Source organism: Zeus faber, assembly GCF_960531495.2.
Source record: "Zeus faber genome assembly, chromosome: 15".
NCBI classification, from domain to species: Eukaryota; Metazoa; Chordata; class Actinopteri; order Zeiformes; family Zeidae; genus Zeus; species Zeus faber.
In genome coordinates this window covers 13,828,242-13,839,817 of record NC_137194.1, presented here as the reverse complement: position 1 = coordinate 13,839,817, position 11,576 = coordinate 13,828,242, and the positions used below count along the sequence as shown (strand labels likewise).

Sequence of the window (11,576 nt, the reverse complement as noted above, 5' to 3'; positions counted from 1 at the left end):
TGCCGGTGCTGTGACCGCGCTGGTAGAAGAGCACGTAGGCCTGATTTGACTGGAGCTGGTTTTCTGAGACTGGAGTCACACTGTGAGTGATTAGAAGGGCGATTTAACTGTTTAGACAGCATGCAACGTGGAAGTCAAGAAAATGCACGACAATACAGAATTCTCCGGCGGGTTCTGATGGGGTGATGGTCACCTGGAGTCGTTGTAGAAGCACCAGCCGTTCTCCTCCGAGCAGCACGCGGTGTAATGGCCCATGTTTACGGTCCCAGAGTGGTTGCATATGGCGTATAGGTTGTACAACACTGGGCCTATGAAGACAAATTCACGGATGAACACATGTGAAACACGTGCCACAAAGTCCCAAAACAGAGCCTCAGAAGTACGAAGAGCGAAAGGAAAGCGATGTTACCGCAGTCGGCTGGTCCGTAAGGTCCCAGGTCCAGGTTGGTGAGGGGGAAAGATACACACACCGTGCTTTTACTGATAGACCACCGCGACATGGTGAAACGCTTCAAATCTGAATGAATCTGGGCTTAAGGTTTAATGGGCTTTACTGTGAATGAAGTACTCCAAATCAAGATTACCACGGTGGGGGAATGTTAAAAAAAAAAACGTAAAAGCTGGTCAGGATACGGATGACGATGACTTGGGGAAACCGCTGTATGGACAGTCTCTTGGTGCTCTGCGTTCGCTTGCCGCACCTCTCACACATCTGGAGATACAACCATCACACACAGAGGCGGAGACGCCGTTACAACCAGGGCGCGGGGAACCGTGACGTTTGGACTTCCCTCTCAGGGTATAAAGTCAACGACAATTCAACCTCGAAATGACGGAGCCACGTAGTATTGGTGTTATCGCCGTGATTCGACCCGTTTCTGGAGGCTCACCGGTGCGTTCTCCCTGTCCAGGTTCTCCTCCTGGGAGAAGAGCTCCAGGCACTCCCTCAGCGTCACCCCCCCGGCGGAGCTCCTCTTGGGGATGGGCAGGGACAGGTCGCAGAAGACGTCGAACGTGGTGGAGTAGTGGGAACACACGGAGCAGTGGAGCGAGCTTCGCAGCTGGCCCGAGAAGAGGTCTTGCGGGGGAAAGGAGGCGGGGGAGTCCTGAACGTTAAGAGCCACCCAGCCGGAACCACAGCAGTCACAGAAGACAACAAAAGGAGCGACGTTTGAAAAGTCGGATTTTTCCTCACCGACTATTTTGCTGTCGTCCCTCTCTAGGTGCCGTTTCCACATCGCAGCAGCCTCTTCTGAAATTCTACATGCGATCGAACAAGGAAGGGGGGGAGAGAGAGAGAGGGAAGAGAGATGAGGTTGTTGATCCATCCGGCCCACAAGCAGCTGAACGTAAATGTGAAACGATTCCCACGCAGATGACACACCTAAAGTTGACATATTTTTGCTCAGGTTCCCTGCCCATTCTTCGCACAGTTGGCCGCCGGTTGATTTCGGTGTGCAGCCTGTCCAGTAGAAACCGGAGGAACTCCTGGGCGTCTTGCTGACTGGAAACATCAAGGGTAGAAGAGAGGGTTAGAAGATTGTCGAAAATGAAGTTAGATATTGTATCATTGTGCCTGCCGTATACAGTACAGGCCCAAAACAGGGGTTAGGGGTGACCCCATGATGAGCAATAAGTGGCGAAAACTGCTTCAATATACATGTCCAGACCATAATATTGCTGCCACAGCAATGGATAGCGTGTGCAACATGCATCGGCATAATTTGATGCAAAATTTTAACACTCTGTAGCTACAACATTCGACCTTTGAAAACGCAATGTTGTTAACACTGGGACCTTAGTGGAACATTTTGTAATTCCTGCAGAAGTGATCAGTGGTTGTGTGCAGAGTCCCTTTAAAACGGTGTTTCGGTCATTTGAAAAAAAAATAATACAGTGGCATTATTTGAGGTAATGTGGGAGCTCTCTAGAGCTAAAATCTTTATTTAAAATATAAAGAACAATGGAAAGAGACCGTACGGAATAAAACAGCTCCACCAGTCGTCGGCGGCAACTGGTGCTCACCTGTAGCCGCTGAAGCAAGGCACCGTTTCTTTGAAGACGGAGTAAAAGTGTTGCGGGTTGACGACGTCCTCTCCTTCGTCCACGCGCCAGAGCCCCGACAGGACCTGAGAGAAAGCTGAAAGAAGACGGCGGCTGAGGCGGGCGACGTGAGTCCGACGAGGCCCCCTGCCGCCCGGGGAGCGGACGGAGGCGACGATGAGTCTGGTGCGGGAGGGAGCGGCCCACCTTCCATGAGCTTGGCCTCGTCGCTGGCGTACTTCTCCTGCCTGTAGGACCTGAGGAGGCAGTAGTCCCGCAGGCCGCGCGTGTGAGACAAACACTGGACGACGGCGTTCAGAAAGCACTGGCCCCAGCAAAGGAAGAGGGTCGGAGGTCAGCGGGAGATATCGCCCCGACGCTTTCAAATGTCGCACACCAGAGCGCGGTGGCGGCGGCAGCAGGGACTTCTCCCCGCGCCGTCCGCAAATACTTACCGTGTTCCCCACGTTCCTGAGGCCGACTCTTCCGCTTCCAAAGTTGAGCTGCTCTTTCTGTGAAGAAGAGTATGTGAGGGAGGTTTTTTTTTTTTTTTTTACTATTTGTAAAACAGTACGAGTACAGTCAGCACCTTGTAACGTGATACATGACTGGTTGCTTGATTGGTATTGAGAAGAGCAGGTATTTAAGGTGTGTGCGGTGTCCAGGTATTTGACCTCCAAGCCCGTACAGCATGTCTCTGTGTCTCTGCCAGAGGTCTCGGTGTGTGCGTGTGCGCACCTGTGTGTGTGTGGGGGGGGGGGGCAGGACAGATTTATCCTACTTATCTCATTAGCCTAGCCAGCGAGGCTAAAAGAAGGTCAGCCCCAAAAGTGTCATCCTATTAGGACCGAGGAGTGCTGACAGGCACATAAACACGTGTGTGTACGTATACTCTTAATTCCTTTACGCAATTACACGTGTGTAGTAAAGGCTCATGCTTATTTCTAGAGTGCCTCATACTAACAGGAATACTCATTTTCAAAGAAAATCAAGGTGTACACACCTATGCTCCACAACGACCAGAATAAATAAAGTGACTCATAAATGAGCGAACCGGCTGTAGACAAGCATATGGGATGCGCTTATCATCATCATCTCTACACATTATTCTCTATCTCACTATCCAACACAAGATCCTGGATGCAATCAAACATGCATTGGCGCGCGCACACACACACACACCTCTTTGTCAGCGACCAGCAGCAGTCCCATCAAGGAGGTGTAGAGGACGGACTGGGAGATTTCAGAAGTTTCCCTGTTTAGGCCGTTCTGAGACACCAGCGTCCGGCACAGGGCTTGGCACGAGTCTTCCACGTTGACGCCGCCGGCTCCGGGCATTCTACTCCCGTCGTCCCGATCCTCCGTGCTTCGACGCCGCGTCTACCCAAGGGGATCGGACCCTGTCAAACGTCCCCAACCCCCCCCCCACCCCCCACCCCGCCGGCGCCGCTTTGTTTGAAAACCCCACCGGGCGAGCCGTTCCTCCTTCGCCGCAGATCGAGATCCGGCGGGGCGAGGTTCATGCGACCGGTTGCCGACCTAGGAGAGAAATAATTTTTGGATTTGAATGAAGAGTCAAAAGTCGGACGGCGTCGCCGTGTCGCTTGGGCTCGGAAATAGTCCACGGGGGGATGTGGGGGGGATTAGCGACGGCTAAGAACGAGTCGTCTGAATCGGTGATTGCAAAGGAGCGCCGCTTGGAGACAATTCTGCCGTCAAGCCTCGGTCGTAGAGCATTCCTCGCTCGGTCTGGGGGGGGGTCCGACGCCGGCCTCTGAAACTCCTGATATGAACATGTCCGTTGTTTGAAATGAAAGCAACAACCCGACCTGCAACCGCCCAAAGCCGTCCATTACGTAAGTCACGAAAGTAACGCGTCGCCTTCAGTGCAGAGTTGGGTTCTCCACGCCACGCTACACTAATTAAGCAGCATTATCCCACAAACGGAGAGGTTTGCACTCACCTGATCAGTCGCTCCCTATCCGCGGACGCCCTGCTCTCGCCGAGCGTCACCCGCTGAGCTGTTAAAAAATGCACGAGGCGAGGTCTACCGTCTCACCCTGCGTCTGTAGGTCTGTCGCTCTCTCGTTGCAGCGCGCTTCCCCCGCCCCGCCACAGTAAAGGGCAGACAGAGATGGAGCGAGAGGATAGTCACTAATCTCTCCTCTCTAAACCTTGTCGCCTATACTTAGCTCAATCTTTGTCCGCCGTCCAAAGGAGTGTCGCGAGAGACTTTTTAAGTGGCTGTTTATTTAAAAAAAACAAAAATACAAAACTTAAGACATTAATGGAAAAAAAAAAAAATTTCTCTAGAATTCGATAATACCGTTTGCAATTTGTACAGTTTGCAGCCTGACAATCACAGCATGACACAATAGAAAATGATCAAACTGAGTACGTGTGTGACACGTTCACAAACAACCCCTTTATTTCCATCGCTAAAGCAATGACGCGTCAAAGTCTATCTGGCGAGGTCCGTCATCTCCGTGTCCGAGCTGAGGCTGAGCCCGGCGATGTGGTAGAGGGCCACGTCCGGGTGCGAGAGCGGCGACTGGCTTGTCTGAGCGCCGCGGTCCCGCGACTGGACGATGGCCTGCCGGAGGCAGGAGATCCACTGCTGCTTGTTGAAGGAGTCGTTGGCCTGCAGGCTGTGGGATTGGGCCTTGGAGCGTCCCCTGCTACTCACACGGAAACAGTTCCTCACTGCGGCGGAGAGAGAGAGAGACAGAGAGAGAGGGAGAGAGAGAGAGAGACACAGAGAGAGAGACACAGAGAGAGAGAGAGAGAGAGAGAGAGGGGGGGGGGGGGGAAGAGGCGAAAGAAAACGGGAAAAAGTGAACGGGGAGGTCGTCAGCGGTCGATGTCTGCCCTCGACGACCAAACGGCTTCCCTGTGACTTTTAATCCAAGCAAAACACGAACACCCGTCACCTTTATCGTTTCCCCCCGTGAAGGCCCCCCTGAAGGTGCCCCCTCCGCCGGCCTCTCCGTCGGGGATCTCCTCCAGGTTGAGGAGGGCGTTTGGCAGGGGTTGTCTGTAGACCTGGAAGACCTGGCCTCCCTCCCTGTCCTCCCCCGGCCGGGTCAGAACCAAGGCCAGCTCGAACAGGAACACGTGGAGCCGCTGACGGGAGAGACGGATGAGTATGCACACAGACGAGAGTCACAATGTTGGGGGGGGGGGGGGAGCGAGCAGAAGAAAGAACAACGGCTAAGTATTAAATGGGTGCGGGTGTTCAGATTTTTCTGCAAAAAGTCTGAAAATGTAAAGAGGAACTTCACCGCCTGGTTTGAGCCCAAGCTCGCGCCATTGGACAGTTTTGAAAAATGACATCAATGACCACTGCTGCAACTGTGACTCATTGCAAATTAAGAAATAGGTCAAAAGTAAGTCATAAATAATGCAAGGTTAAGCTCCTGTCAGAGATGTGTTTCGATTACAAAAATATAAAAAGAAAAAATAGCTATGGTTTCACAGTCCCCCCTCACTCAATGCAGGGGTGGCTGGTGGGGATTGGACCGCACTTGTTTATTTTAATTGGGACGGACAGAGCCACTAAAAGTGACAAATAATCTCTTGAACTTGAACTTGGAAGTACTAATCTCCGTGAGCACCCTCCCTTTCGACCACTAGAGGGCGCTGTTTCAGCCAGTTTGGCGATGGGAGGCAAGGAGTACGAAGTTTGTTACGACACTAATAAACCACTTCTGGGCCGTGTTCGTTTTGACCCGGCATGCATTCTAGGGTTAAGGGGTATTACATAATAGATAAAATAACCAAAAACAAGCCACTTGAGAGCGCAAACCTGTCCCTTGCTGTTCTTCAGCTCCCCGTGGCAGTAGAGGAAGCGGGACAGCTGGATCTCTGGAAGCCTCTGAGCCTCCTCCATGTAGGACAGACCCCGGCGGAAGAACTGGCACTCGGCCTCCCCGGTCTTCCTGTTCACCTCGGCCACGATGCTGTGGATCAGCTCCAACTGGACCAAACAAAATCAAAATACGCTGAGCGCCCGTGTCTGGCGGGCTCTTGTTTAAAAAGCGGAAAAAAAAATGTAGTCGACAAACGGGAGCCTCACTGCATCGGGAAGCACGTCCTCATCCGGGTGCTCGGGCGGCGTGCACTTCTGGATCTCCTTCAGCAGCAGCGGGTACTTGACAAGTCGGCTGCGAGGGAGGTCCAGGAAGTTCCACAGGTCCAGCTTGCGGCTGAAAGACGACTCCTGGCAGAGCCGCAGAAAGTGCTCCACTTGCTTTTCCTGCTTCTTCTGGTCCAGCAGGGCTTTGGCCCCCACCTGGTTGCAGCAGTACGTGATGTAGGCCTCCAAGCAGGGGAACTGGAGGGAGGTTTGAGGGGGGGGGGGAGAGGATGGTGGTCTTTGTTGAAACTGATTTTTATTCCATCGGTCCGATTTAGAATATAACAATGACACATGCACAACAGTGGAGGCGGCAACCAGAAACTAGAGAGGTGAAGGACAGGCATGGGTTCGCGGTTGCCATGGTGATAACTCACCCATTTCATCAGAGTGGGTGCCACCTCTCCGACGGTCTTCTCAGATCCCCGCAGCTTTTCAAGGCGAGTCAAGAGATCTGCAACAAATACACAGAAGCAAAAACTCAATTTGTCTAAGTTTTTTGTGACATTCCACAGACAAAAATGACATTGAAAGAGCAGATAAAGTAAATAAAATCACATTAAAGTTATTAATCAAAACACATCGATTTAGTTTCAATGCTCAATTAAATAGAATAATTATTCTTAATCTTTATTTTATTTTTTTACGTGATTTTTATTCTACAAGGATAATGTGGATCTCTTCATTTTGAAGGCTGAGAAGGGGATTTGGGTGTCTGCTGGGATCCAACCTTGATGGAGGGGGATGAGAGAGTCCAGAGTTCCGAAGATTTGGCCCAGCTCGCTCTCCGACATGATGTCCAGCGTCAGCATGGGCTCGTAGTACACCTAACACCAAGATGAGGTTTGATAAGGACAGAGGTTGGATGTATTGGATATTTCCCCAAAATAAATGTTCATTTCAGTCGGACCAGCCGGTACCTTCTTGACTAGACTGAGGTCCTCAATGAGCTGCCTTTCCCCTTGAGTCAGCTCGTAGATCACCTACAAGCAAGAACAAGGTTAAACTTTACGAAAAACTGTTTGTGTTCCCAGAACCAACCCCAGTACTCAATTACTTCCATCTGCTTGTACATGTGCAGTAGCGGCCGGAAATATTGGCTCCCTTGCACATTAAAAAAAAAGGAAAACCTCCCAACTGCCTCGAAAATAAGTTGAAGTTGACGCACGTATTATTCTCCACAATTATTTTATTTCACTGTAAACAACTTTGTTTTTGATTCAGAACTTAACATACTGTATCCGTTTAAATTGATAAAATAAACGGAAATGGCATTGAATTGGAATTTACAAAATTGACATCCTACATTTAATATTTTGTAGTACAGCCTTTGGAGAAAAGAACTTCGGTCAAGCTCTTCCTACCGACTTCAGATTCCTACACCGGTATTTTGTTCCACTCTTCTTTTGCAAACTGGGGGGACAGGGGGAGAAGCAGCCACAGCAGCCACCAAGGGTGACGTGCAAGGGCGCGCGAAGCCAAGCCACCACTCCAAGCAGCCCCCAAAACGGCTACACCTCCACCAGCCAGCTTAACAGCTCGAGGGCCCACGCTCTGGAAGGGAGGGGGGGGGGGTAGTCTGTTTCGTTGCCCTGGGGGAAGGACGCCCATGGAGCGTGCTGTTCCGGGGGTTCCCCGTCCCCGGGAAAGGGGACTGTTTTTAATGGACGCTTTTGTTTGTTGAAAGTATGGGAACCCTACTGTATATCAGAGTCCAGGAATTGTATTAAGTTAAAGTATTTGTATAGCTCCTTTCGTGCAAAATGCAGTTCAAAGTGCAGCACGAGAAATCTAAGCACATCGATAACAACATTCAATAAAAACACACATTTACACCAAAGACTACAACAATAATAGAAAATAAACAAATAGAATCAATACATGATAAGAAAAAAAAGAAAAAAAGTGGGAGCTGGGTTGAATTGCTTAGCACCTATTTAAAAAGCTTAATTAAACACATCTTTTTTAGATCCTTTCTAAAAAAAAAAAAAGGCAAATGATTGTGACATGCGAATAGACAGTGCTATGCTGTTCCAGGCTTAAGGGGTGTCAGGGATTCTCCCTGGCCTCAGTTTGGTGTTTGAGGTATGCGGTGCGGGGTTGGCGTGATTTAAGCAGCCACACTGGTCTTGGGTCGAGTTAATTGGGTCTGGGATCAGGGATGGCTGTCCACCTGTTGCTCATCAGAGCAGTCGGTGAGCACAAGGTTAAATCACCCATCCCCGTGCACGCACGCGCACACACGCAAGCTGGAGCCTTTGTCATGACAACTTTGCATCTGCTGCCGGCTTGTTACCTCTTGCCACTCCCTTCAATAAAATGGTTCGTGTTCAACATCATCGCCTGTGTCTTTGTGTCGGGGAGCCCGGGAAAAGGAACTCGGGTAGCGTGTGGCAGGAGAACTGCCACAACCCCCTTTCATTGAGTTGGTGACGGATGGCGCGAGTTTAAACTGTTGCACCTCGCGTCTGAAGGTCAGCTTGAATCTGTTTTGCAGTTGCCCGGGGTACTTTCCCAACCATCCAAACAATTCCTTCGCTGCAGTCTCTGGTCAACTTTTCTCTTGCGCCCTCTTCCTGGGAGGTTTGGCTACAGCACCGTGGGGCCTTAAACTTCTTGATGACATTGTGGACACAGGAACATCAAGGTCCCTGCGGATGGACTTGTAGACTTGAGGTTGTCCAAGCTTGGTGACTGTCTCCTGTCGGACCTCCTCAGACAATTCTCTGCTTTTAATTTTTTTTTTCTCCCCTATGCACAGTGTAGTACACGCAAAACAGCAGAATGAGTACTCTTCTCCATTTAAACTGGTTGAATGGGTGATTATTAGATTGCAGGCACAGGTGACTCACCGTACATGAGTTCAAGCTGAATCAGCTCCTTGAAATCTTGCAACTTAAAAAAATAAAAAAATAAATAAAAGTGCCAATAATATTATCTGGACCATTTTTGGATTTCTGTGTGGAGTACTTTGTTTTGAATTTTTTCAGCTTTTTTTGTTTTGTTCCTTTGCAAACCAAAGACATAAATACAGAGGCGGATCCCACATGTTTCAGACAATTGTCAGGAATAAATGGTGTTACTTGAAAAATTTCAAGGGTGCCAATATTTCTGGCCATGAATGTACGCGCGCGCGCGCGCACATGCACACAGCTGATTGTCTAAAACAGGAAGTAAGGCCTCCAGTACCAACTCACATCCTCTTTCATAATCTCACAACGAACCCCTTCAGTGAAACAGAGCAAGCGGATTGACACGCCGCCCGAATTATAAACCACAATTCCAAGGCTGCCGAGCTCAGAGAATAGCCAGGTCAATAATTAGTGGTGAGAAAAATTCTTCTTATCCGTAATGTTGAGTCAAAGAATGACAAACTCTCAAAATGTTGCCCACTCCAAAAAAACACATTTACTCAGAGTACTAAACCTCAAAGATGTGTATATATATATCTAATGATTTTGTCCCGCCGGCCCCCTCCTCTACCTCCTGGCGCTTGATCTCCTTGGCGGTGAGGTCGTGGCTCTCCACCGTGTCGCTCCAGCACTGGCTGCTGCGTCTCCGCGGGAACGCCGCCGCCTTCTGCCGAGGCCGGAGCGGGGCCGCGGGCAACGGCCGCGCCTCCGTGCGGAAGCTAATGGAGCGCTGTTTAACGGCGAGAAGACATACAAAGAGAAGGGCGGGGACACACAAGAGGTTCTGAACTGTCCCCTTTTAAAATAAGGTGGGCGCGTGTCTCTGAGTTTTACCGAAATGGATTGTCCGATGCGTTTCAGAGCCGGGGTCTTGACCGGGGTTATGACGCCGGTCAAACTATTCGATTTGGCCACCGGCTTCACCCTCTTATTCCTTGGCTCCTTGGAGAGAAATTGACGAACAATGGCAAAATCATCAAGGGCGATCATCAATCTGAAGCCCAACTGAACATCCGGACGCACCGACAGGAAGAGAGACTGGAGAAGGGGTTCACCTCTGAGTCTTTCATTTGTTCAGAGGCCATTTCATGGTCATCCTCCTCTTCCTCTTCATCCTAAAACGCAGACACACATGGCAAATAAATGAATATACATTACTTAAAATTAGTTTTAATTAAACGTGATGCAACTACAGCGGAGCCTATTCTGGGGGGGGGGGGGGTTGAAGCACTTAAAATATATTTTTGGTCACAGCATCATTTTAGGTTGCGCGCACTTTCCAAAATATTACAGCTTAATATAGGCGAAAAAAGGCAGGTGAGAAAGACGAACTATGAGAGAAAGAGAGAGAGAGAGAGAGAGAGAGAGGGAGAGAGGCGGAAATCAGAGGAAGAAGGTTTTGTGGGGGGAGAGGTGTTGTGCACTGCAGAGCTCTCATTTCCGGCGCGAAAAGAGGAAGAATCAAAGTGTGTGTGTGTAGTAAAGTACAAGATGTCAGTGTGTCACACCAACCACATCAGCTGCTCTTTTGCACAGCGCTCACTTATTAGTGCATGCGTTCCATCAGTCTTTAAATACCTCCAATATGAACTGATATGAGAAACCATGCCGTCTCCAGGAGTAGCGCGTTTAGGAAAACTTGTTATAATCACTTTAGAGTGAGCGATCACTCACCTCCAGGATTCTGATCACAGGGTTAATGCACAGCTCCTGTTTTCTCTTCTTCTGTGTAGGGGGCGACAGTTGGAAGTTCATACTCATCTTCAATAAGGTTGCGGCGGAGGGGAGATGTACAGATTACGTTTGGAGGGACTTACCCCGGCATGGTCACAGAGGCTAGACTCAACGTCCCCCGGGAAATCGAACCTGAAGAGACACAACGACTTTAATCGGCCCGAAAAAAAAGCAAGCAACACAACGGGTCATTTCAGCACCGTCCATTATTGATGTATATTGACCACTGAATGGGATAATCATATGCCCAAACGACTTCATGAGTCAGCGGTTTCATCGAACGTCACGATGGCAGACTTACAATCATATCATTAGTGGAGGACATCTCCAGAGACCTCAAATGAGAGCTTTCGGAAAAATTTGGAGTCTCCAACATTAACCAAGCGCTAAACGAGACGAACACAAGTCGACTTCAAGACATACCAGGAAGTGTGCGTGCCACCGTTCTCCTCGCTCTCCATCGTCTTTGTCAACAACGCACCGTCAAAGAAATGCTACGCGGCATGCCTCAGAGGAGCGTCCTTCGAGGTGGTCAAAGAATCCCAATATTTTTTTTTCTTTTTAGTTTAAACCCCCCCCCCCGCAGCCTCCACCTGTTGCACCGCCGCGAGCGCACACAAGGAGCTAATGATCCACCGACGAGTACTCCCCCCCGCTCCTCCTCTTGCTGTCAGACCACATCCTTTAGTGTTTCACATCTTAACATATCCGCTCGGCTTGTTTTGCTGACTGCCTCAGCCTCGGAGTAAGAG

At 49.8% G+C, this 11,576-nt stretch overlaps 2 protein-coding genes across 2 annotated transcripts in view; both read right to left on the bottom strand.

Annotated features, from left to right (window-relative positions):
* usp21 (ubiquitin specific peptidase 21) overlaps window positions 1-3,381 on the bottom strand; it is a gene marked incomplete at both ends in the record, with an annotated part of 3,395 nt that extends 14 nt beyond the window's left edge. Inside the window, 11 exons of the mRNA XM_080015217.1 lie at window positions 1-80; window positions 194-308; window positions 410-517; window positions 634-712; window positions 891-1,078; window positions 1,196-1,260; window positions 1,385-1,504; window positions 2,026-2,140; window positions 2,251-2,368; window positions 2,499-2,555; window positions 3,226-3,381. The exon at window positions 1-80 is cut by the window's left edge and continues 14 nt beyond it. Coding sequence (XP_079871343.1) covers window positions 1-80; window positions 194-308; window positions 410-517; window positions 634-712; window positions 891-1,078; window positions 1,196-1,260; window positions 1,385-1,504; window positions 2,026-2,140; window positions 2,251-2,368; window positions 2,499-2,555; window positions 3,226-3,381 — 1,201 coding nt within the window. The remainder of the gene's footprint in view (window positions 81-193; window positions 309-409; window positions 518-633; window positions 713-890; window positions 1,079-1,195; window positions 1,261-1,384; window positions 1,505-2,025; window positions 2,141-2,250; window positions 2,369-2,498; window positions 2,556-3,225) is intronic.
* Window positions 3,382-4,193: 812 nt separating this feature from the next.
* Window positions 4,194-11,384, bottom strand: arhgef3l (Rho guanine nucleotide exchange factor (GEF) 3, like). The gene is made up of 13 exons (XM_080014884.1): window positions 11,248-11,384; window positions 10,908-10,956; window positions 10,765-10,815; window positions 10,146-10,205; window positions 9,925-10,032; window positions 9,662-9,820; window positions 7,099-7,161; window positions 6,909-7,005; window positions 6,556-6,632; window positions 6,119-6,376; window positions 5,849-6,019; window positions 4,974-5,166; window positions 4,194-4,746 (listed from the first exon to the last, which is right to left on the bottom strand). The coding sequence occupies exons 1-13, from the start codon at window positions 11,283-11,285 to the stop codon at window positions 4,505-4,507; spliced, it is 1,566 nt and encodes a 521-aa protein (XP_079871010.1). The 5' UTR covers window positions 11,286-11,384; the 3' UTR covers window positions 4,194-4,504.
* Window positions 11,385-11,576: the final 192 nt, after the last annotated feature.

What these genes read in the sequence shown, in the direction of transcription:
- arhgef3l (XM_080014884.1), bottom strand. Translation starts at nt 11,285, where the DNA reads ATGGAGAGCGAGGAGAACGGTGGCACGCACACTTCCTG. An exon ending in CTGTGATCAGAATCCTGGAG is followed by an intron (nt 10,206 to 10,764) that starts GTGAGTGATCGC and finishes TCTGCGTTTTAG; the next exon opens with GATGAAGAGGAAGAGGAGGA. An exon ending in CACGGGGGGAAACGATAAAG is followed by an intron (nt 4,747 to 4,973) that starts GTGACGGGTGTT and finishes TCTCCGCCGCAG; the next exon opens with TGAGGAACTGTTTCCGTGTG.